General features: G+C 36.8%; 4 protein-coding genes across 8 annotated transcripts; 1 reads left to right on the plus strand and 3 right to left on the minus strand.

The window, feature by feature from the left end:
* Positions 1–348: 348 nt before the first annotated feature.
* Positions 349–5,467, minus strand: gps2 (G protein pathway suppressor 2). 4 transcript variants are annotated; one of them, XM_043240247.1, is made up of 13 exons: positions 5,321–5,447; positions 4,920–4,943; positions 4,494–4,611; positions 4,242–4,351; positions 4,037–4,149; positions 3,555–3,634; positions 3,379–3,458; positions 3,061–3,235; positions 2,886–2,969; positions 2,168–2,244; positions 1,922–2,017; positions 1,679–1,762; positions 349–1,051 (listed from the first exon to the last, which is right to left on the minus strand). In XM_043240247.1, exons 2-13 carry the CDS (start codon positions 4,920–4,922, stop codon positions 959–961), a joined length of 1,113 nt encoding a protein of 370 aa, XP_043096182.1. In that variant the 5' UTR covers positions 4,923–4,943; positions 5,321–5,447; the 3' UTR covers positions 349–958. The 4 variants fall into 4 exon arrangements, with proteins under 4 accessions (XP_043096182.1, XP_043096184.1, XP_043096181.1 ...); XM_043240249.1 differs by lacking the exon at positions 4,920–4,943 and having other exon boundaries at positions 5,321–5,467; XM_043240246.1 differs by having other exon boundaries at positions 4,920–5,452.
* Positions 5,468–5,834: 367 nt separating this feature from the next.
* Positions 5,835–7,925, minus strand: gabarapa (GABA(A) receptor-associated protein a). The gene is made up of 4 exons (XM_043239736.1): positions 7,699–7,925; positions 6,973–7,051; positions 6,747–6,865; positions 5,835–6,605 (listed from the first exon to the last, which is right to left on the minus strand). The coding sequence occupies exons 1-4, from the start codon at positions 7,786–7,788 to the stop codon at positions 6,525–6,527; spliced, it is 369 nt and encodes a 122-aa protein (XP_043095671.1). The 5' UTR covers positions 7,789–7,925; the 3' UTR covers positions 5,835–6,524.
* A 1,316-nt stretch (positions 7,926–9,241) lies between these two features.
* ctdnep1a (CTD nuclear envelope phosphatase 1a) lies at positions 9,242–14,357 on the minus strand. The gene is made up of 8 exons (XM_043239734.1): positions 13,574–14,357; positions 12,222–12,288; positions 11,792–11,910; positions 11,210–11,281; positions 10,926–11,042; positions 10,644–10,755; positions 10,428–10,512; positions 9,242–10,174 (listed from the first exon to the last, which is right to left on the minus strand). The coding sequence occupies exons 1-8, from the start codon at positions 13,676–13,678 to the stop codon at positions 10,114–10,116; spliced, it is 738 nt and encodes a 245-aa protein (XP_043095669.1). The 5' UTR covers positions 13,679–14,357; the 3' UTR covers positions 9,242–10,113.
* A 1,478-nt stretch (positions 14,358–15,835) lies between these two features.
* On the plus strand, positions 15,836–23,520 carry pdha1a (pyruvate dehydrogenase E1 subunit alpha 1a). Of its 2 annotated transcripts, XM_043238297.1 has the most exons (12): positions 15,852–15,991; positions 17,075–17,095; positions 19,325–19,393; positions 19,840–20,013; positions 20,213–20,339; positions 20,443–20,534; positions 20,616–20,708; positions 20,872–21,027; positions 21,112–21,183; positions 21,302–21,369; positions 22,042–22,150; positions 22,344–23,520. In XM_043238297.1, exons 1-12 carry the CDS (start codon positions 15,935–15,937, stop codon positions 22,506–22,508), a joined length of 1,203 nt encoding a protein of 400 aa, XP_043094232.1. In that variant the 5' UTR covers positions 15,852–15,934; the 3' UTR covers positions 22,509–23,520. The 2 variants fall into 2 exon arrangements, with proteins under 2 accessions (XP_043094233.1, XP_043094232.1); XM_043238298.1 differs by lacking the exon at positions 17,075–17,095 and having other exon boundaries at positions 15,836–15,991.
* Positions 23,521–23,980: the final 460 nt, after the last annotated feature.

Genomic DNA, 23,980 nt, shown 5'->3' on the forward strand with positions numbered 1-23,980 from the left:
AAAAAAAAAAAAAAAAGAGAAGTAATCCTTTAGCTTAAAATAGTCTATTCCCAATGTCTTAAAGGAAATGTAAACTAGGACAGACTAAATAGAGTGCCATGCTTTCAAGATGAGGTAAAGAGTTTTGAGGTCAATGGTGCTGGGGATTTCCAAAATATTTAAGAGTAACACCCAACAAAAACAAAAGATCTGTAGAAATGTTGAGTGCTGAATAAATGTCATCATTATCAAGGTATTTACCAAAGCCATTATCAAAATGCACTTCCACCCAACCACATAATTCATTTGCCACTAAAAAGCACAATACAGACAGAAGAAAAAATGTACATAAACAGACCACAAGTCAAAAAGTTTTCTACACAACTATTTATTACCGTTTTAACAAGCTCTTTTAAACAGATTATTCATAAAATTTGCTTTTAAGTGCAATTTTGTGAAATTCAGTTGGTTGGCTAAAAACATTACATTTACAATTTAAAATCATATGAAAATATTATTTCCCTGTTCTCTGAATTAGGGAAAAGGTGCATTCATCAACGTTAATGTAAGTTATAGACGGCCCTGAGTGGGAGGTCTGTTACAGAACATACGGAAATGGAGTCAAATCTGTTCCTACACTGTTTAGTTAGTTTTAAAACCACATTTAAATCTAGTTGCGTCATTTAGTGGTAGTATTTCAAGGTTACTAATGTTGGCACAGCTGTTGCCGACGTCTTAAAATGCATGAAAGAAAACATCCCACTGAAGTACTGAAATAAATGGCATACCCTGTTGCAAAGGGAGGTCTACCAGCTGAAGAATAACAGAAAATGACTTGCATGTGACAGTAACGCAGTCATGTGTTCTACGTCATAACACTATGATGCCAAGCATTGTGTGCATTGTGTAGCTTTAACCTAAAAGCCTGGGGAATCTAATATTCAAACCCTAACTTTCTGCGTTAGACTGAAATGAAGAGCTATTTGCCATGGTGGTAAAACCTCTGCCCTGATTGGCTGTGAGAAAGGTAGGTGTGGCGAGGGGCTGGCTGAGAAGAGCTTTGAAATGTAGCCTGTATAACAAAAAGGAGAAAAAAAAGAAAATCACTTTCCTTAAACAGATCTCAATCAGACACTAAATTATTGTTTCACAAGTATTGTTACAAACTTCTATTCATTATAAATTATATTCACTATAGATTTTTATTGGAAATACAAAATCTGATGTTTATCAATTAAGATAATATACACACGCGCGCACACACACACACACGCCGCACACGCGCGCACGCGACACGCCAAGCACACGCACACGCACGCGCTGCACGCACGCACGCACACACACACACACACATTACTATTCAAGGGTTTGGGGTCATAAGATTTCTTAAAATGTCTATGAAAGAAGCTTCTTATGCTTACCAAAGCTACAGCAATATTGTGAAATATTCTACTTCTTCTACTTTAATTAAACAATTCTCCCTTCCACTTCTATTCTTTGAGAAAAAAGTCATTTTTTTGCATTATTGTCATTTACTCACTGTTTCTTTTCTTTTATATATAAAAACACTGGCTTTTCTGAAAAATGTCCTTGTTGATTTTGACTGCCTTTATCTCACTAACCCCCAAACAGTGTTTAAATGTACATACATATGTTCATACATACTATAGTTGGTATACTTGGATTGGACAGAACTCACTGTGTGTGCTTGTTGTGAGGGTGTTCCATGCGTGAATGCTCCAGGGGAAGCTGGCCTTGGCGGGTGTGCGTATGGTAAGCCAGACTGTTCAAAACAAAACAACAAAACGCAAGACATTTATGCCCAAAGCATAATATATGCAAAGACATGCAACTATTTTTGGCAAAAAGATTAATTTTTATCTTAACATCTGCAACAACAAGATTATGGTAATATAGATTTCATTAACGACTTGGTTCTGACCTTGCCAGGAGGGATCTGGACAGCAATAGAGGGAGTAGGCAGCAAACCTGCAGCACTGACATGCAGAGCCTGCGGATGCATGGGCCTCAATGGACTCTGAAGACACAAATATGACGTTTGCACAGATACAAGAATCCACTTAACCTCTGTACACAGCTATTTAAAGCAGCTGACCTTCCTTTGTTCCCATTTAACAAAGTCTACATCCTGAGACTTGAGTCTGACTCTCATCCGGAGTCTACTCACCGAGTCTGTGAAACCCGACTGCTGGTTAGCATGCTCCAACTGTTTCTGCAGGGGAATCCCAGCACTGGGTATGTAACCTGGAATGAAAGAAGGAATACAGAAGGATTGCAAAAATTGCAAAAAAAAAAAAGTAACACTTATGTGGAACAGCCCCTTTTTTAATATCTTACTGCCAGGCTGTCTACTGTATACATACACTACAGTTTAAAAGATAACTAACTAATTTTAAAAGGTGCTGTATGTAAGTTTTGTACTCTTCTAAAGACAAAAAAATAACATGTTCTATTCTGAAATATGCGATCCAGGGTGGAATGCCTTTGTTTTAACTGTCAATCTTACATATTACACCTTTAAGTGACAGTAAAAACGTGTACAATGTTACGAAAGTTTTCTATTGCAAATAAATGCTGATTGTTTGACTTCTTATTCATCACCAACTCCTATATTTTTTTAAACAGAATTAAATGTACAAATATTAGACGTATTTTACAGTATTTGTTTTTAATTATCTTTTTAAATCAAATAAAATGTAGCTTTGGTGAGAATAAAATATGTGTTTTAAAACTGACTAAACCTAACTGAAACGGCACCCTAGGATGGGAAATCAATTTTTTCAACTATTTTATTAGTAATCACTTATATTTAAATACATATTTAAATATACCATTTCATACAGTGTAGCAACGTGAACTCATACACAAAGACACATGACACACACCAGGCTGAGAGGTGAAATGACTGTGGACCGCATAGCCCTGCTGCTGATGGGGCAGGTACTGCATGGCCTGGAATGCTGATGCACCTGGAAACAGAAAATGATAACATCGTACAAGCAAGTAACACATATCCACATCTAAACATATGCACTGAAGGAAAAAAGTCGAACAAGGCACCTCTAAGTTGTGAACCACTAGCATAGTTAGCTGGCACCGGCTGACTGGAGGCAAAAGGTGATGTATGCTGTGGCTGAGTGACTCCATACGGGCTATGGCTCGGCTGGCCTCCAGAATACTGACCGTGCTCTGTTCCACCTGCACTGAATCCTGGCTGAGACTGGAAATGACGCGTCTGGGTAGGTGGCAAGCACCCAATGATGTTGTAATAAAAACAAGCACGCAAACACAGAAAAAAAAATGTATTTGTAAATGGTGGTTGAACGAGACCTCCCTCATTATTGGTACGAATAGACTGATTTACACTAAAATACTCACAGGAATGACTGGAGACTGGAAGAGCTGTTTGCTGCGTTCCCCAAGAAGAGCACCTGGACGCCCATGACTAACCTGACCCGCTAAATGAAAACAGCGGGGCAAAATTAAGTCATTATTGAAGGGCAAATCATTTATGCTTGTTTGACAGGTTACCGAAGATGCCAAAGAGTAGTCACCTTGCATGCTGAGAAGGTGCTGCCCAGAGTGGATAGCCATGTTTGGCTGGTATGTTGCTGAAGTCAGAGTTGTCATGTCACTGAAAAACAAAGTATAAAAGAATTCGAATTATTTTAATAAACTATTCAATAAGCGTCATTTTCAAAACGTCAGACATTTCTGGATATAATTTCTCCTGTCCTTTATATTACAGAACTGTTTTCTGTTGGATTAGTTCCAGTCAGAAGAAGTGTGAGCATTGAAATTGACACGTCATGTCTCCTGCTTCTGCTCTTCTATAGCTTTCTCAGTCAATTTCTTGATTGTTAAAACAGTTTCAACCAGACAAAAGACTTGTTGTCTAGGATACCAGACGAGCTGACCAGTCATTTGGATCCCAGACAAACAGACAGAATCATACTTCTGGGACTTATACTATTCATGGCGTGGAAATTGAACTTTTCCATTTGACATCTGAATTTTTCAGCTCTCATTTCCGTACCTCTGTTCTTTCCTTCGTCTTTTCTCTTCCTCATGTAGGACTTTCTTCAGTTGCAGAAAAAGCTGATGCTTCTCCTCTTGAAGACCCTGCAGCTTCACTCCCATCTTCATTATCTAATCAGAGAGAAATACAGGGTTGGTCATGAGTTCTACACAACATAATCACAGCACCATTTGTGAAAAATGCAGCAACCATTTAGATGCACCTGCTCTTTTGTTTCCTCTAAGGACATTCTCTCCTCCATCTCTTTCTTCCTCTTCCTCTCTTCCTCTTCTTTCAGTTTCTGCTCCATCATTTTGTCAACCTCTTCTTCCTCTGAGATAAAAAAATTGAGAAATGATCAACAAAGCTGTATTTGATACAACACACAATAATTCAATATGGCAATTATTGTATTCTTTATTTTGGTAAAAAAAAAAAAAAAAAAAAAAAATATGCAGGAGAATTCTGGGCTCACCTTGCCTTTTCCGCTCCCTCTCTCTCATAATGTGCTTGTGCAAGGCACGTGCCATGGCATTGGACAATTTGGGCCTCTCCAGAAGAGCCGGCATGATGGTAGGAATTGGCGGTGCCAGCTGTTGAAATGTGTTACAATATTAATATCAGCAATCTGCATTTTTAGTCACTAATGAGTCCACTAAATTCTGATTTTAGTGGCCTTACCACAACTAGAATAGTCAGAGTGAGAAACAATTCAAGAACTGATAGTCTGGAAATCATTTAACCATGATAAAAAATATAACAGAAAAAAGAACATTCTTAGTATTGCGGTACAGCACGATTTAGACATTTGACGGATTCAGGATGACACATCACAAACACAAACTTAAGGCAGCTGTCAAAAAGTTGACAAGCCTTGCTAACGTTGTTTAAACCAACTTACCATATCAATTCTAAAAACCAAAGACTACGAGTTAGAGCAAAATATAAATGAGAAGAAAGAGATGTGGTAATCTGAGAAGCAATACAAGGCAGTAAATGAGCACACTCCCTGAACTGGGTTAGCTCTATAACGGCTTCACAAGCTAGCTGGCTATACTTGCAGTAACCTGAACGTTTTGACCGTCTATTCAGTTAATCTGTTCAAGAAAAACATATTCCATTCGCTCGATTTTACAGGCGAAAGCGATTTCGGTATTTTCTGTTTGCAGTAAATTGCATTAACACCTGACCATTAGGCCAGGAGGCTAACGGCTCAAGTGACAGCTTAGTCAGCTAGCTTGCAAAACAGCGAACTAAATAAAACTCTTGCAGTGACATTCGTGGAATCTCCATAAGACGCACTTTTGTCCGTTTCTGAGATTAAAAGTATGCTGAGCTTGTCTGAAGGCTTTCCTTAAAGAAAAATAAACAAGTGTATCAGTAATTAACCAAAATAAAAATGACAGGAAACCCAGTTTGACGCACTTCCGCTATGGGCGTGTATTAATGACGGCACGTGTCAGAGATCAAAAAAATGGAAACGCCCATGAACACATCAGCTAAAATATTATATACAGATCTTATAAGGATTATCATATACACTAACTGATGTTGCCCAAATAAAATGTCTATTAGCTAAATTTTAGTATAAATTAATGTAAATATGTGGGAAATAAACCACATACAGAAAATGTAAAACATAAATTTTACCTTTGAATGCAAAAGTTTTAAAACAATGTAAAGTTTGAAAAAATGTTAACATTTATTTTTAGGTATATTTCATATATATATATATATATATATATATATATATATATATATATATATATATATATATAGTTACTGTATGCACTGGAGTAAGACTGACACAGGCAGATTTTAAGATCAGATCAGGTTTATAATTATTGGTGACCATGACAATTAAAGCTTTCAGGGGAAAACACACCAATCCATGATACAAACAAGCCAAAAAAAGGCCAATCAAGTCATGAACATCAACCTAATAATAATAATGATTGTAATAAATCTGAAACATAAACAAGCAATCTCCTACAGCATGTCAAGTGGAAATAAACTTTTTTTTTTAAATCTTTTAACCAGCTTATTCAAATGAACAGCAACCCCAACCCATTTAAAAATAATAATTATTGGCAATGGTACACAAACACACTCACACACATTACATGGTATGATAGTCCAGTATTATCAGTGATTTTGGTCTGTGCAAATATGGTGGCTAAAAAACAAACTCGAACCAAACATTAAAGATTGCGATAATATCAAGGTGACTGCAGAATGCATGTCGCTGCTGGGGGAAAGTGCGAAAAGGTGAAAGGAGAAGTGTAGAACATTGAAAAAGCTTTTACAGACATGAGTACCACTAATTTGATGAAACAGACCAGGACATAGGCTGTATCCGGTCTGCCTAAAAGCAAGACTAAGGGAGGAACTGTTAAGTAAGAAGGAACAATATGCAGGAAGCATAGAGTATAAACAATATTTCAGACATACTAAGAGGATATGATATTTTATTTTAAGGAAGGGTAGTGTGGGGCAAGTAAATTGGTTACACATCTCTTAAGGTGTCCCCATAGACACTTTCATCACTGTAGGCAATGTAAAGGAAAAAGTCTTCTTCATGGTGCTCCTACAACAGAGAAACATACAAAGAGTTCAGGGATGCTTCTTTATCATTCATCAAAAATGACATTTTATGAATTCTGCTGATATAAACAAACAGAAAAACCCACGAAAAATAATTATCTTCAGATACATTCAAATGATATACCTGGTAAAGCAGCCCCATAGTGGCTGATGTTGGAGGAATGACGTTGTTTACAAAGAAGAAGAGGGCATCTTCGGCCCTCAAGTGGATCCTTTTTCGAATGAGGAAGTAGAACTGCCCAACTTCACAAATATGAGGAAAAAGAAGTCAACACATATCCTTCTTATTTGTAATAAAATTAAAGATTATTCAGAACTAATTGCTCTGTGTTGTTCAAAAAAAAAAAAACCTGTGAGATCAGATGGGACAAGATATTTCTTTTTGTCCAGATCCCCTATTCTGGCTTTGGGAGCTTTCTCAACGATCACCTGTGGAAAAATAAATCACAGCTGGTAAAAAATAAACTGACAGAATGTGAGAACAACACCAAATTTCAGTAGTATAATAACAATATTATGGTAATTCCCCAGGTTATGGCACTATCCATTCTAACAAAACCCGGCTGCTGATATTTGACTGACGACACATACTGCAACTGAAAATGAACCAGTGTGAGGTCAGATGGTAATGTGTCAGAACATTTCATATTCTAGTCATTTTGTCTTCGACAAAATAACAAGGTTCATTTGAATTTGAGAGACTGAAAACTGTCTCCCTTCTTATATTCACTTACGTTCAACAACTTAATATGTATTAAATAACGTATTAAACTTACACAAGACAATTTTATAAAAAAAAAAAAAAAAAATTTGGTTATTCTATTATTGTAAACGATGCCACGATTTTGTATTAAAACAAAAGCTAACTGAGGCTAACGCCAGTCCCTTATTTGAAGGACGGCTTAAAACAACGATGACAACTCATTGATTAACCACATGTATGCACGATTTCGCGTGTGAATAATTTTTTTTAACAGTTTCCCCTCGTACATTAACGTTGTCACTGTACAACGCCTAGGTTAATGTTATTTGTAAGATCGGGGCCCTGACAAAAACAACTCATTTGTCTGACTCACGGGTACTCTATCCGGGTACTTCTTTCTGATTTTCTCCCCTTCGGACCGTCTCTTCTCAAACGGATGCTCTTCTTTGTACATAAACTTCATTGTCACAGGCTGGGAGACCTTAAAATCTCCAAGAAAAGCCGTCGTTAATTGTGTTTACAAACTAGCTTGTCTTTTTTTTTTTTTTTTTTTTTTTTTTTTTGGACAACTGCGTCGGAGGGCGGAGGGATATCCAATAACAAGGAACAAGGGAGGCGGCGCACGTCACATTACGTCAGCTGCGTAATGACGTCTGCAGTAGCCTGGAGGCCTATGTGGCAGTAGAACTAAATGTCAAAATAAATAAAATAAAATGCCGGTTAAATTTGACAAATTGGTTATTAGAAACCACAGAATAGTTCAATAGTTCAAAGCACATCTAGTATTTTGCTAACAGTCAGCTCACTCTCATAAGGGAATGTGGAAGTGGGTTGTTTCGGTAAGGACAAAATATCAAAACCATGCCATGAGGCAAAGCAAGCCACGAGCACTTAAAACTTTAGGTCATAGATGAGTACCTTCGAGCGGTATTTACAATCTAGCAGTAAAATTTAGCTCAACAAATAGCTAAATAAGGAAAGGTGGGCTAACTGAGACTTAAAATTACTTGGAAAACAAGCCAAAAAGCCACAGCGAAACCAGCAGTTTCTTTGATGATATAAGTGGAGCTTTGATGCATTAGTTTGTCATAAGGAATGCTGCAAAACACTAGTTGTAGGGTGGCACAAAAGAAGCTAATGAATGGGTCAGATTTTTGTGCTCAGAATGTGGCACAAATCAAAGACTGCCACACTTTTAGCAAAATGTATTTTTGTGCAAGCTATTCATAAATACATTCTGGCATATTTAAATACTCCACTGAATTAAAATGTATAAGAATGTTTTTTTTTCTTAAATAAGCAATATAAATGGATGAATGGGCTTAAGTCATTCTCAGTTATGATGAAAATGATACAGACCTCCTTTCACTGCTTAAGTTTTCAATATTTAAATGCTGGAACAATCTCTTCACTTAAATTATCACACTCTCACATTAAATTTGAGAAGCAGTGTAAGTAGTGACAGGTCTTTTCTTTTGTATTGGTATTGTATGCCCAGGTAAAACAGAATATTGAAAAAAGGAAAAAAATAGGGCTGGACTTATCCATCAATCAATTTATCCATCAATTGTTGAATAGATAGAGACAGATCTGAATGTAAGCTTGTAGTCTATCATTAAAAAAGTCTGCCAACTACTGATTATGATCTGGTATTTTCACTACAAATTATGAGGTAAAAAAAAATTAATGGCATGAACAAATTGTTCACAATAAAATGCATTTGGAATATAGATATGTGTGAATTTTCATTTCATGCATACTTTAAATTCATAGTTTTTTTGCTTAGAAATCTAAATATCACACAGAACAAGAGAATCTAGAATCTGCAATTTAGTAAAATAAATAAATAATTAACTTTACAAAGTTCAGCCAATCTAGAATGTTAAATACCCCCCAAAAAGTGGAAGAGACCATCATTTCAGTTGTTGACAAAAGGCTCCATTTTATTTTTCTGTTATAGAAGAGTCCTTGTTGCTCAGTGTCTTTCTCAGTGGCTGATGTATCCATATCGAAGAGCATCTAAAATCGTGTCCTTGAAAACCTCTCTGATTTAACCAGAGGTTTCACATTTAAGCCATTTAAAAACACAGAAATTAATACCATAAGCTGTAATAATGAACTGTAGTTTTCTTTCCTGCTGATCGTACATTTATCTCTACCACAGTATACTATTAGTACAACGGTATTAACAGCTCTCAGCTCTTAACATAGAGAAGAGGCCCAGATACCTGAGATGGCAGACCAAAAAAAACAAAAAAAAAAAGGAGAGAAGGACAGAATCTTAAAGAGAGAATGGGTAGATAAGACCATGTGACCATTTGTGCCAAGGTCTTACGAAACTAAAAAGACAAACACAGACGTTGAGGAAGGGGGGAATAAGTGCTTATGAAGTGACTGGTAGATCACATATTCATTTGCCCCAAAAAAAGAAAGGAAAAATCAGAAGCATTCTCCCCCATTCACTCAGAAACACTTCATCATGCACATGTTGAATGCAACAACTGTAAGGCAGAGTTTCCATTTTTTAAGGAAAAAAATACAAGAAAAAAATGCTGGCCTCTCCATTTGCCATGAGTTTATTTGTAATCGCTTCTTCATCATGTGTCTCTCCTTTCTGTCCTCCAGTGTCTTCTTTTAGCACTTCCTCAGAGGAGTCCATATGACTAACGGGAGCTCACAATGACGAGAGGCAGACAGCTCCAGCGCAGGAGAGGCTAACACTTAGCGGGCAGAGCCGTGTAAAAACCCAGATGGCGACCAGAAGAGAGACCGGCCCCGAAACATACGATCACCAAAGCCGATGCTGGTGGAGATTTCGACTGAGGACGGAGCGAACATCTGAGGTAAACCTAGAAAGGGAGTGGAGACACAGCAAGCGCAAATTACTGAAACAATCTGTAATCAAATTACTGAAAAAATTAATTAATTAGGCTATTTTTATGACAATCTCTGATTGACTAATCTACCTCTAGTATACATTTAGATAGATATGATGGCAGATCTTCAAACTGTGCCTAATTTTTGGACTGAAATTCTGTGTAGGAGGTCACTATGACCATGATTAAAAAAAAGAAAAAAGAAGAGTTTATTTATTTAGCTTACCTCAATGCATCCAACATTGGGAGCAGGTTAAGAAGTGCTGTGTCGCTTGGGTCACTGAACCATGACTTTATAGGTATTGCATTGTCTGTGGATGAAAACAAATTAAAAGTACATTCATAAAACATTTTTTTACACAAAATAATGTTTGCACCCGTTTGATTTTATACACCACATTTTTAAAATCAGAGAGGACCAATACTAAATCAGATCTCTAACCTGGGTGACTTCGATACGCTCCAGGCGAATTGTCCAGAATCACTATACTGGAGAGATCACCGTGTACTACAGACAGATCTTTTATGTAGCTCCCTAAATCCAAAGTACAGTGCTAGAAAAAATTGGGAAAGAGAGACGCAGATGAACAGGTTCAGTAATTGAACAAACAGACATTAAAAACTACTTCATAGGCAGGATAAAACAACAAAAGTCTGTGCAAAGAGTAAGAACTGGTCCTAAAATACCTTATTAGGAGCAATTTCTGAGAAAATTCTTTTTTACCTGTCTGTAGTATCTTCTTTTGAGGATATCCCTGTTGTTATCCAACTTATCTGCTACAGCCGATCCATATATCTCCATACTAGCTGTAAATACTACCAGCTCATACCACTGACTAACCTGACATACACCAACAAAAGGACACAAATCAGAAAGTATACTCATTAGAATATTGGTGAATTTCAAAAAATAAAAAGATTAGTGCACAAAGCAAATGCAAGTAAATTGGCAAAATCTACTAACTGAAAAAAAGACTAATTTGTTTGCTAAAATGACAATTTACTCACCACTTCTAGAAAGAAGTCAACGTGTGGCCTTTTATGGACAAAAAACCTGACTGGGTGTTTGTCTATTACCACCTGAGAAAATGAGAGAGAGTAAAAACAAACCTTCATGCATAATTAAAATTAAAATTGATCAAGGCTGCATTTTCATAATTATAAAATATTTTGAAATATTATTACAATTTAAAATACACATTTGTTTGATTGTTCTTTTAAATATATTTTAAAATGTAATTTATTCCCACGATGGTAAAGCTATTTTTAGCAGCCATTATTCAAGGCTTCAGCGTCAAATGATCCTTTAGAAATCATATGCTGATTTGGTGCTAATAAAATATTTTGTATTATTACAAATGTTGAAAACAGTTGTGCTGTTTAATATTTTTGCGGAAACATGATATATTTTCTTCCAGGAATCTTTTATGTAAATTGAAAAAAAAAAAGAATAATAAATAAATAAATATAGGAACACTGTACATCTACATTATAATCTGTTTACTCTTGTTTTAATGCATGATTGCAGAATTTAAATATTAATTTCTAAAAAAAAAAAAAAAAACAGTAAAAAGCAGTGTATGCATGTACCTTGAGGATAAAGTCTGGCGGTGTACCAGGCCTCACTGTAGGTCTAAGGACGCCATCATGGTGAGAATGAATTAAAGTCTCATCCAGATCCAACACCAGTATCTTCCTCTTCACCGCATCTAAAGAGCAAACAATCAATACGCGTCACACACAGTAAAAAGAGGAGATTCAGCGTTCAGATCTTTAACATTTCACGTCCACCAACCTCTCCCAATCCTACGCCAATAAAGTAATCATTTTCAATTAGTTATTATTCAAAAGCTAATAATTTACAGAATGCTTCACAGAGGAATCACTTCTACCAAAAGTATAAGCTACTCGCATCTTAAACATCTGCTGACTGATTTTCTGCATCCAGCTGTGAGGTTTGAAGCTCACCTAGTGGATAGAACTGCACATAACAGAGAGGAAAACGGTTGAGAGAACTTACTGAGTCTGTTTCTGGAAATAGGGGAGAGAGGTAATGTGTCATAACGCACTGTTTGGTACTGGATTATCTGTGGAGGACAGAACAGCAGACAGAGACAATCATATCAAGGAACAGTTCAGGTTAGTTTATTTCGCACATTTAGATATTTAAGCCAATTATACAGAGGCCCTGCTGAGTTCTGGTTCTTTTCATTACCAATTTCTCTTCCTAATATTCCCTCTTCTTTCGCCCTTTCATCAGGCTGGCTCAAAGCTCAGATGAGGGCATCGTATAGCAGACATCTATACAGTTACGCACCTAGAATGGCCCCATACTGCCACTACTGGACTATTAATACACCTTCAAAACAGCTGCCAAAAGAAGTCACAGAGGTGTAACGCTAGTAGGAAAATCATTGTACTTTTTATATCTACTTCTTTTGTTTTGTGCATAAAATACAAAACGTTTTGCGTATTTAGACTAAAACTTACGCATAAAAAAATACTTAATGGATGTTGGTGGGAAAAAAACCCACTTGTTTTTGTTCAGGTAGTTACGTAAAACAACCCAAGGTCATTCTGACTTGTTTTTACAGAAAAGCTCCCAAACGTTATAGTCTTAGTTGCATCAATAAGAATGTTTTCCAGCAACGGTGCATTTATGAAATAACACGATAGCTGTATTACTGTTAACAATTATAAGAACTTATTTTTTAACAAAACATATACATGAACAATAAAACGTGATTTGGAAATATTTGATACCTTTCTCAGTGAGCGTATTGTGCTTTAAAAGTTTTAGGTATGCATCTCACTTCAAGCCAAACATATAGTAGGGGGTCCATAGTCCAAAGTAATTAGGACATACAGAATCATAAACAAACTATGCCAGGATTACAGCAGAAAAGATCTGAAAACTAATATGCCAAAATGTCATCAAACGTTCTGAGTATGAGTACCTTAAACACAAAACAACTATTAAAGCAGCACATAAAAAAACTCATATACCAAGTTAATATTATTATTAAAGTTCCTACAGTGACCCAGATGAATAGTGTATGTTTGTTTGCACTGAGGGCCATAAAATCTAGTATAAGTGACAGCTCAGTAAATATATCAATTACAAAAATCTGAGCGGGGTTAAACGGTTAACAGTAGCACCGATTACTGATTTGCGCATGAAAACAATTTTACGTGAAGGATTAGTTGCAAAGTGTTACAAAGTCTTTCTAACACATCCTCAACAAGATGTCTGTCTTTTAAAGATAACTTGAAATAAAGAATAAAGAAAAAATATATATGTAATTTACAGACGACAGGTCGGAATGCATGATATACAGTACAGATGCACATGACATATGTTGACTTGCTCACCGTTCGTAGATGCTTCCTGAGGATGTATAAAATGAAACTCCATATTCTAGACGTCACTCCAAGAAAAGTGCGAATCCCGAGTAAACACTGACGTGTCTTCAACATGCTGACAGTCGACGAACAGCGCAACGGTGAATCATAGAAGAGACTCACACTATCCACTAGAGACCAATGACTTCAGAAGAGCTGGGAACTACGGCTACAGCTAATCAGGTCGGCTAACCACTTCCCGCCGATTCTTTGCTTTTAAAGTAACGCAAGCGAGGCCAGCCAAACGACAGAAGCCAAAAAACTCTGCTGCACTTGGACCAGCCAGTGACACAAAACTGCTAAAACGTCAAACGTCTCAAAGTGTGCAGCCACGCACACAAACAAACCCCTGCGAACGCAGGCTAACTGGACTTGTATTTCATTGGCAAGGCAGCTAGCTCTGGAACTAACCGGCTCTAGAGCGGACCGTCCCTCCTCGGAATGGCGACTCGAGCGCTCGACAGGTTCGACGTTAATCTCGGGGCTTCGGACAAACGGCCAAGTAAGCAAAAAGTCCAATCAGACGCCATCAAATTCGTTTCAGTACATATCCGGGAGCAAACTGTGAGCCGCCATCAGTACTTTGGTTTCGTCACTTCCGAGAAACAACAAACGTGTCCTCGGTGAAGCTGGGTCAAGAGAAGAACGAGGACAGGGGTTCTGAGACTCACAAACTGTCAAACTATACTAACTGTGCTTTCATCTGACATAATAGAAGACCATGTGTTGAGCTGTGCCATATATAAATAAACAAACAAATATGTTAATGTTTGTGTTGATTTTTAATGTATAAAGGTGCCTCATGTTTCAAGTTCATGAAATAAGGTTACTGTAACCTAACAAAGATCGGCTATGAGGTGTACGCTCATAAAAAAAAGTGACAGTCGTGGATCTCCAATCTTCACTGATGCATTTATTTTTGACGTACAGTGTTAAAGGAAAACAGAAATTTTGTCCTATCAAATATTCTCCAAATTGATAATGTTTCACCAACCTTCAAATCATGGTTCATGAATTTAATAATATATTTCAGTTGGACAACTCTAATCCACACACACACACACACACACACACACACACACACACACACACACACACACAGAGACAGATAGAAGATATATATATATATATATATATATATATATATATATATATATATATATATATATATATATATATATAATGTATATTTATAAATATGTGTATATTTATAAATATATATATGTATATTTATATATATATATATATATAATGTATATTTATAAATGTATGTTGTAAAATCTATATTAAATATTATGTAAATTACATATAAATGTTACCTATTCATTTTTATTTCTTAAACAGATTTGATGGCAAACTGATGGCCAAATTGTGAAAAGAGAAAGAGAGAGAGACAGAGACAGAGAGAGAAACATCATATCACATGCAAATACTTTTATTTCCAGCATATTTCTTAGGATGTGTAAATATTTGTATAAACATTAAAGCAGTGTTATGTACTGCATAGCATCTCATCCTTGTGAACTGTGAACAGATTTGCTAGTTCTTGATGTGAGATGTTACTCTACCACGCTTTTAAATTCCCTGATACTTCTGGAAGGGATCACATTTGGTTTGTCACTGCAAGGGTGATCAGCCGTCCTTCATGTCTTCCTGTAGCACTATTGTCTTAGCTGTCTTACAATGCAGCAGGACTGGTGGTCACAAAGGTGATCAGGAACCATCATTTTTTAATTCTGTTCTCTTTAATGCTGTAAGGTATTTTAAGTGTCACCTTAATTGCCTGTCACTTGTAAACCGCCTAAAGGACTGTCCCACGGTTGCATGTGCAATAACTGTTAACAGAAAAAATCTTTATTTAAGCCATTACTAATATAGCATATTTGCATTTTACCAAATGATTTATTATACACAATCTTGCAAAAGGGAAAAATACAGAAACAGGCCTTTATCAGGTTGTGTGGCATATCTGTGTGCCATTTCACGTTTCTAAAATTAATGTAAAACATTTACAGCTGTTTTAAATGTTATTCTTTGCACATGCACACACTGGTGGGCCTTGTGTGCGGATCAGTGCACCTAAAATGAACATTTTTTTTTATATAGTACATTGAGTGCTGTATTTATACATGGCTGAAAGCAGAATGCTACATTTAAGATGCTAGTGAAGCAGGTGATGTAGTGCGGACTCTGGCCAGCAGGAGGCGGTGTTTCTAATGGAATGTGAAGCGAATCTGCAGCGGCCGTAAACCTCGTTCGCTGCCTGGACTGCTGTGCGTGAGAGAGAAGGGCTGAAGGAGATCCGTTTCTGGTTAGCTGTGGGTTAATATTATGCGAAAGATGCTAACCATCATTTCTAACGTTCTGAGGGGCAGCGCCAGCAGGAACGTGAGTATTGTATCCCTCGATTCGTACAGTTTGTTGCTTTCCTAAGTAAAGCAGATTTACGAATGTTTTTGAAGGCTAACGAAGCGCAGTAAAGCCATGTTGACCTTGCTCGGGTGCGCAAGGCCCGGCTGACACCCTGCTAAAGACACATCGCTGTTAAACTGTTAAACGTTTGTGCTGGTCGCTTCACGTCAACAAATGTAACGTGTAACCTCAGTAAGATAAGATGTTTTACAGTTTGTACGAAGTGATTTAGCTTGGCTAGCTAGCTAAAATGCACTGGGAGGGTTACGTCTAAAACTGGTTAGTCAACAAGCTGTCGTTGAACTAAAGCTAACCTATAATAAAACACTTTAACGAACGCAAAACAATGTTCTTTTCATAAAACGTTTGGTTATAATGGCAGTCTGTTTCTGTAATTCTCTGTCTGAAGTAAAAGGTGACCTCCGTGAGAGAGATATTTACTGTCCAGTGGCAAATGTCCAGATGGTTGATATTCTGTTTTATTGCAACGTTTTAGTCTGTTTCTAATAGTTTGACTCTGTATGAGTTTACAACATTATAAGTTTGTCCAAAATTGTTATATACAATATATGAAATTTAGTAAGATAAACAATTAAACAACTGGCCAGTCACTTTTTTTTAGATTCTATACATTTGCATGTAAATTATGTTTCTTGTTTGTCCAGCTGTTTTTTCTTCCTCATGAAAAAGATTTCAATATGAACTACACATTTGATTTAACTACCCATAACTACATTAGCCTGAACATATAATAAAAAAAGACTTAAGTCTAATAGTAAAAGATTTATTGACACAATGATAGGAATATCACTGGTCTGTTGGCACAATTAAATGAATTGGAATTTTGCAGAACAAGTCAAGCATCTTTGTTTTTGTGATAAAGATTTACTTATTTCTTTCGCTCTCAATCTGTTGCTCTTTACTAATTCCCATGTCTCTCTCTCTCTCTCTCTCTCTCTCTCTCTCTCTCTCTCTCTCTCTCTCTCTCTTCTCTCTCTCCCCCCTCCTCTCTCAATATTACATTTGCTCAATTTTACTGTTCCATTGGCTGCCTTTAAGGGAGCCGAACTAGTATCAGAGGTAAGGATGGTAGTTTTTGAAATGGGTCTATTGACATGACGTCTGTGGCATTTGCTCTTTTGTTCAGTTTTTTTTTCTCTCCATGGCTATGAACAAGATTATTTTTTGCTTAAAATCATTCAATCGACTTTTTACCTCACTTATAATTTTTAAATCATCCTTTCTTCCTCACTGAGTTTCCAACCACTGGTTTTGACAATAAACACGCTTCTGCTACATGCCTTTTACTTAATGCTCATATAATTGTGGCTGTATTAGTTTGCTGTGCTGTGGGTTTGAGGGAAATAGTTCTGCTCTATTTACTGCTTCATTTACTGTGTCTCACGTCATACCTTTAAATCACACACACACACACACACACACACACACACACACGCACACACTCAAAAGACACAGATGTGTGTAAAAACACTCCCAGTTTGGTCATGGAAAGTACCCATTTTTCCTTTGGTAGATATAGAATCTTTTTATAGGAAGAGAGACATCAATTGAAACCTGTTTGAGACATTTTGACTTTCTGGTGTTTAAAGTTGTGATATGATTTGGCCAATATTTTATGTGATGAACAGAAATGTCAGTGTCAGTTCTAAAAGTTGTTTTGCCAATATGTAATTTTTCTTTTAAAAAGTTATTTCCAAGTAAATATTGCACAAAATATGTTCAGTTCATATTAATGTACATCTTAATTCTCATGATAAAATTGCTTATGTGAATAGTGGCATTATATTGATTATTGGGCGCACCCAGGGAACTCAGTGTCTGTCAGCATCAGCCATTTTGACCATTTGAATGTTATCTGACTGGTACCCATCAAGAGTTGTTTATTGCCTGTGAGTAGCCTAGTGTAGGTTAGCTTAGATTAGATTGGTTTGTGCAGTAATATGTCTTTGTAGTCTCTAAATACCTAAAAGTCCTCTTAAATATTCCCTTTTTATGGCCTTGTGTATCTGAGCCTTTGGAGTGACCTGTGTCCTTCTTTTTACAGTCCTCCACTCTCCAGGCCGTTCTGCAGCTCCTGGCGGTCCAAAGCGAATATGCTAATTTGACCAATCCACATGACCATGATCCCGATCCCCCTTCACGCTTAAAAGATGCACAACCCCACAGCCGTTTAGTTTCCCCTCCTCTAACACAGATACCTTTAAACACTCCTGCAGAATACAAAGCTTTAGGACACACTAGCGGTGGCCAGGCTTTAGGACACTTAAAGCCACAAAGCAGACCCCTTGTTATCTCCTCAGAGGCTGTAGCTCACAAAGAAAGTCACTTAAAACCGGTGATGACCAGTAGTCCATCCATCTCAGAAGAATTAATCGTGCTTCCTCCAGTTACAGAAAGAGTATCAGAAAAAGAAAAAACGATATTTGAAAAGAGTCCCGTTATAGATGTTTTTCCATCACCTGCCCCAATTACAGTTACGTTGCCTATTAACTCAGCCACCAGCTCAGCCCAGTTAACCCCTGCAATAGATAACAGCAGTTCCAGCATAACCGGCACAGACCCCCATTGTCCCCCACCAGCCGAGAGTCTCCTGGGCCTTGATAATTCCTTCCCAGAGATCACCCACAGCCCGGCTGGAGAGCCTTCCTTACCAGAGCCACAGCTTGCTGTGAGTACTGGCAGCCCCTATGTTAAAATGATAAACTGTCTCTTTCTTAACATCATTTTTAACCCTCCTTATGGAGTATTGCATGCCCCTTCCTCTTTACCCAAAGTATAGTTAAGGCTTCGGCTGATGACACTTCAGTTACTAAACGGATTGTTCCTTTACAAACTTTATTCGTTCTTTTGTTAAGGTTAGATATCAGAAGCAAAACATCTGCTTATCATGCTGGTCCAGCTTCTAATTCCAAAATGATTCCTTGTGATGCTTTGGGGGTTTTTTGACATCCAAACCTATAATCAAAGAGATGTGCAAAGTCAGTGTAGAATAGATGATACCCTACACTGTGTCAGTTTTCCACATTTGGGTCTGTGTGTTGATTTACTGGTATTAGATTGCAGGTTTGTTGATGTAGTTGTGAAATGAAATTGCAGTGGTTATTACAGATGTATTCCATTATCTCTGGTCTTACTTACTGCTTCAGAAGAGTGCTTTGACCAGGGTTAACATTTCAGTTCCTGTCAGATGTGTGTGTGTTTCTGTGACTGCTTTTTTTTAACACCATCTTCACTCATCTCTCAGTTCACTTTGTACTTTGTTTTTAGTGTGTTTTCTATGTTTTATAGGGTGCAAGAGTGGTGGTATCTGCAAGGACCTATGCAGACTTTACCCCTCAGGCCAGCTTTGATATTAAGGTGAATTTATCAGATCAGCGGTTGCTTAATTTATTATGTTTATTTTAGTGCATATATACTACTGTTCATAGGTCTAAGGTTGCATAACACTTTTGTTTTTTTTAAGAAAAAAATATATTTTGAAAGAAATTCCTTGTGAATTCATCAGTTTACGTGAAAATATTAATCAGCTGCTTTCAACATTGATACCTAATGTTTTTTGAGCACCAAACCAGTATATTACAATAATTTCTGAAGGATCATGTGGCCGCTGAAAAATTTCATACGCAGTAGTAAATTACATTTTAAAATATAATAAAATAGAAAGGTTATTTTTTGATCAGGAATACAATAAAACTGTGAAATGTATTCCTGATCAAATTAAATGCATAATATCATCTGAATGCATAAAAAATTTCCTTATCTGTCTATCTATAAATATATATTTTAAAAAAATCTTTCGGCAGAAATGTGACATTCACAAGCTGGAGGAAGGCCCACCACTGCAGGCCGTGCTTACAAGAGAGGAGGGGCTTCAATACTATCGCACTATGCAGACCATGAGACGTATGGAGCTTAAAGCCGATCAGCTCTACAAGCAGAAGATCATCAGGGGCTTCTGTCACCTTTATGATGGACAGGTGACATACATCGCAAACACACAGATATAATCTTAGCAGAGAACCACTCACTTTTGCCAGGGTAAAATAGGTTTAATATTTTTATATGTTTTGATACACATGGTTGCAAAAGTCATTTGTAATTGCTTCAAATGCTGACGTTATGGTAGAGACCGCAACACTTACAAACTGCTTACAATTGCATTGTGTTCTCTAACAGGAAGCGTGTGCAGTGGGTATTGAGGCAGGTATTAATCTGTCAGATCATCTTATCACAGCATATCGTGCCCACGGATATACTCTCACTAGAGGGGGCACCGTTCGTGAGATAATGGCAGAGCTCACCGGTGAGAACTTCAAGACCTATAGTTTAAAGGTCATATTTTTCTCTAATATTTATCGATTTGTTTATTCAGCGCCTCTTCTATGCATCTCTGTTTCTCCCATCAGGTCGTAGAGGAGGCATTGCCAAAGGAAAAGGAGGGTCTATGCACATGTACACTAAACATTTTTATGGAGGAAACGGAATTGTGGGAGCTCAGGTAATTTAACTGAATGAATTGGAGTACTTTATGATTAAATAGCTGATATTGGTACTGAATAACTATTCATTTGTATCCCAGGTGCCTCTTGGGGCAGGCGTAGCATTGGCCTGCAAATACCTGGGCAAGAATGAGCTGTGTGTCTGTCTCTATGGTGATGGGGCTGCTAATCAGGTAAGTCGTTTTCATTTCATTTTCAAGCAGCTCTACAACAATCATGCTATTCCTAATTAACAGATATGCCTTCTAATTTGCTTATATAGCCATTTGAACAACTTATGCATTTTAATGAACGTGAACAGGGAGTTTCATGCACGTTTTTGTACTGTTTCTGCAGGGTCAGATCTTTGAAACATATAATATGGCATCTCTGTGGAAGCTTCCCTGCATCTTCATTTGCGAGAATAACAAATATGGCATGGGTACTTCTGTGGAGAGAGCGGCGGCTAGTACTGACTACTACAAGAGAGGAGATTTCATCCCTGGATTGAGGGTATGATGCAGAATGCTTTTTTATTTCTGTCTGAATTTACTCTTCATGTCAGAATATTTCCTCACCTGTTCTCTGGCATTGTAGGTGGATGGTATGGATATCCTCTGTGTAAGGGAGGCCACCAAATTTGCTGCTGAACACTGCAGATCAGGAAAGGTGAGAGTCATGTGAAATTGTTACGTTTCTTATACAAATGTTTTCTGTTTGCATACAGGATCATGGAATACAAACAGTTATATAGCAATAATAGGACATCTGAAATTTATATTAATAGGGTCCCATTTTGATGGAGCTGCAGACCTATCGTTACCATGGACACAGTATGAGTGACCCAGGAATCAGGTAATATGTTATATAATCTCAAACAAAGTTCAGTGTTGCATTAAGCAACCAGCATGGGTTTTATATAGATAGGAGAGTAGATGTCATTATACAGTGAATGACACATTTTATAATGCTTTGGTAACTGAAATGCATGTGTTTTATATATACAAAATTATAAATTGGGCTTTAAACTGGGCAACATAGTTTATTATTCAAATTGTGGGGGTCAGTAAGATTTATTTATTTTTTTCATGTTTTTGAAAGAAGTCTCTTAAGCTCACCAAGACTCATTATAAAATTGTGAAATACTATTAGATTTTTAATGTTAATTTTAAATGTAAAAATATTTTAAATAACGTTTTTTTTTTCTTTTAATATATATTAAGGAATTTAAAAATAATAAAAATTTAATCTGTGATGTAATTTTTTTAATGTATTATTTGTAATAGAAATTATGTATTACATTATAAATGTTTATATTGTAACTTTTGATGCATTTTTCTGTCCTTGTTGAATACAAGTATTAGTTTCTTTAAAGGAAAAAAATGTTAAGACCCCAAACAGTAGTGTAGTTCATATATCTCTGCTTACTATCATTGAACTGCAGTAAAACTACTCATGGTTGTGTTTTTCTTAGTGCTCCTCCCCAAATATGACAACCTTTGCTCTCCTTATCCTCTGTTCCCATAGTTATCGCACACGTGAGGAGATCCAGGAGGTGCGCAGTAAGAGTGACCCCATCTCGATGCTGAAGGATCGCATGCTGAGCAACAACATGGCCAGTGTGGAGGAGCTTAAGGTGAGTCTGAACAAGCTACCAAGACAAAATGAAGTAGGACACATTTACTGTCGTTCTTGAGTGTGAATGAGTCAGCCACATTGATGGTTTGAATAGGGATTACTCGGTTATACTGAAAAATTCTTGTGCTTCTCATTCTGTGCTGAAAGATGAAAATGTCCACATTTTTACTAAACACTGACACCTTTTGCAGGAGATTGATGTGGAGGTGAGGAAGGAGATTGAAGATGCTGCTCAGTTTGCCACCACAGACCCCGAGCCTCCACTGGAAGATCTTTGCAACCACATCTTCTACAATGACCCTCCTATGGAAGTGCGTGGCACCAACCCCTGGACCAAGCTCAAGTCCATCAGCTAAATCACCTTCCTTGTAATACCAATCCCCTCCCCTTCCCTTCCAACCAGACCCTCTCCTGTTGAAGCGCACAGCAAAATATGATCACGTCCGATGTGGCTATAGGTTTTAGAGACAGATATCGGGAAACTCAGCCAAATCTCTCAGCCACATTGAGATAAGTTGCCTCAAGTTATCATTGCCTTTTTTTGTTGTCTTCATTAATTACAATACTGATCCTCAATATACAGTTCAAACATTTTTTTCATCTCATATTGAAAATAGCATGTAATACGTGAATAAACACAGCGGTATTTGGATTGGAATTGTCTAGACTTTTCAAATGTCTCCAATGTCCATGCAGTGGCTGAATATTTAGCTTGTGTCCATACATCACAAACACCTATCATATATCAGCAGAAGTGTGTGTTTTGGTTAAGGTGTCAGTGAGATGCAACCATTTTGCAGTCCTAATTTGACAAAATGTTTAAAGGGAAAGGTTTGACATTTATAAATTGTAAATCCGTGTGGCCATATGACAAAAATGTTTTTGTGATATTTACTTGAATATTTCATTTCAGTTGTATTTTAAAACTCTCCGTAAATGCTTGAAATGCATCTAAAACAAGGTGAATGGGATTTAAAATAAACCGCTGAAATTTGGCTTTAGAATGGGAACATATTAATAGATTCTTACCCTTTCACTCTTTTAAACTTTTATTTAAAACAGGGTTTTTTGTTTTCCGTGTATTTATTAAGAGAATTTGCATTTGTTACAAACGATGTTACTGGGGATATTCACATTTGGTATGTTTGTTTAAAATCTCTTGAGAATCAGTAAAATAAAAATTAAAATAAGAAAAGGTGGTTGCAATAGATGTTAGGATGCTGCTGAGATGTTAAAAGGGGCATCAAAAACATAAGGTTAAAACTTTATGCCGCATTGATTAGGAGGTGTCATCAAGATCAGGCAATGTATGTGTCATACAATGTGGACTTTATACCATAAAACTATAAATAAATATTTCAAATACAATGTTTGTGAGTAGATACCTTTATGCTATTCTACTATATGTTAAAGATATAGTTAAATGAAAACTCATGCATTCCTTAACTTTATATGAAGTATATATTTGATACATGAATTTCTCGTCCAAACATGGTAAAAACCTGTTATCTACTACGTCTTCTCACATCTGACTGATAGTTTGCACTTATAAAGTTTTTTAGTATAATCCTAAAAACATCCCCCTTCAGATTGTGTATTTTAGCTTGTGAAATATTTTTTCCCCCTCATTCAAGTAAACCAGCTTGGGTTTACTTGATTATCCATACATCATTCGTGTTTTTATTCTAACACATATCTATATTTTTCGTTTTGTTTTCTCTGTCAGGATTAACCAGGTTAAGGACAGCAAAAATTAGGGAGATCTCCCAGTTATTATTACTCAGGGGACCTTAACAAATCCTCTCCCTTTAATATAGAAAGTGAACAA

Source organism: Puntigrus tetrazona, chromosome 5, assembly GCF_018831695.1.
Source record: "Puntigrus tetrazona isolate hp1 chromosome 5, ASM1883169v1, whole genome shotgun sequence".
Lineage (NCBI taxonomy): Eukaryota > Metazoa > Chordata > Actinopteri > Cypriniformes > Cyprinidae > Puntigrus > Puntigrus tetrazona.

Coding starts and splice junctions, on each gene's coding strand:
- gabarapa (XM_043239736.1), bottom strand. CDS start 7,788: ATGAAGTTTATGTACAAAGAAGAGCATCCGTTTGAGAAGAGACGGTCC. Junction 7,052..7,698: donor AGTACCCGGATAGAGTACCC/GTGAGTCAGACA, acceptor ATTTTTCCACAG/GTGATCGTTGAGAAAGCTCC. Junction 6,606..6,746: donor CTATGGGGCTGCTTTACCAG/GTATATCATTTG, acceptor TCTCTGTTGTAG/GAGCACCATGAAGAAGACTT.
- pdha1a (XM_043238297.1), top strand. CDS start 15,935: ATGCGAAAGATGCTAACCATCATTTCTAACGTTCTGAGGGGCAGCGCC. Junction 20,340..20,442: donor GATAATGGCAGAGCTCACCG/GTGAGAACTTCA, acceptor TTCTCCCATCAG/GTCGTAGAGGAGGCATTGCC. Junction 21,184..21,301: donor AACACTGCAGATCAGGAAAG/GTGAGAGTCATG, acceptor TTATATTAATAG/GGTCCCATTTTGATGGAGCT.
- ctdnep1a (XM_043239734.1), bottom strand. CDS start 13,678: ATGTTGAAGACACGTCAGTGTTTACTCGGGATTCGCACTTTTCTTGGA. Junction 10,756..10,925: donor AAAGAAGATACTACAGACAG/GTAAAAAAGAAT, acceptor AATTTTTTCTAG/CACTGTACTTTGGATTTAGG. Junction 10,175..10,427: donor CCAATGTTGGATGCATTGAG/GTAAGCTAAATA, acceptor CTCCCTTTCTAG/GTTTACCTCAGATGTTCGCT.
- gps2 (XM_043240246.1), bottom strand. Junction 2,970..3,060: donor TAGTGGTTCACAACTTAGAG/GTGCCTTGTTCG, acceptor TTCTGTTTCCAG/GTGCATCAGCATTCCAGGCC. Junction 1,763..1,921: donor TCCAGATCCCTCCTGGCAAG/GTCAGAACCAAG, acceptor TGTTTTGAACAG/TCTGGCTTACCATACGCACA.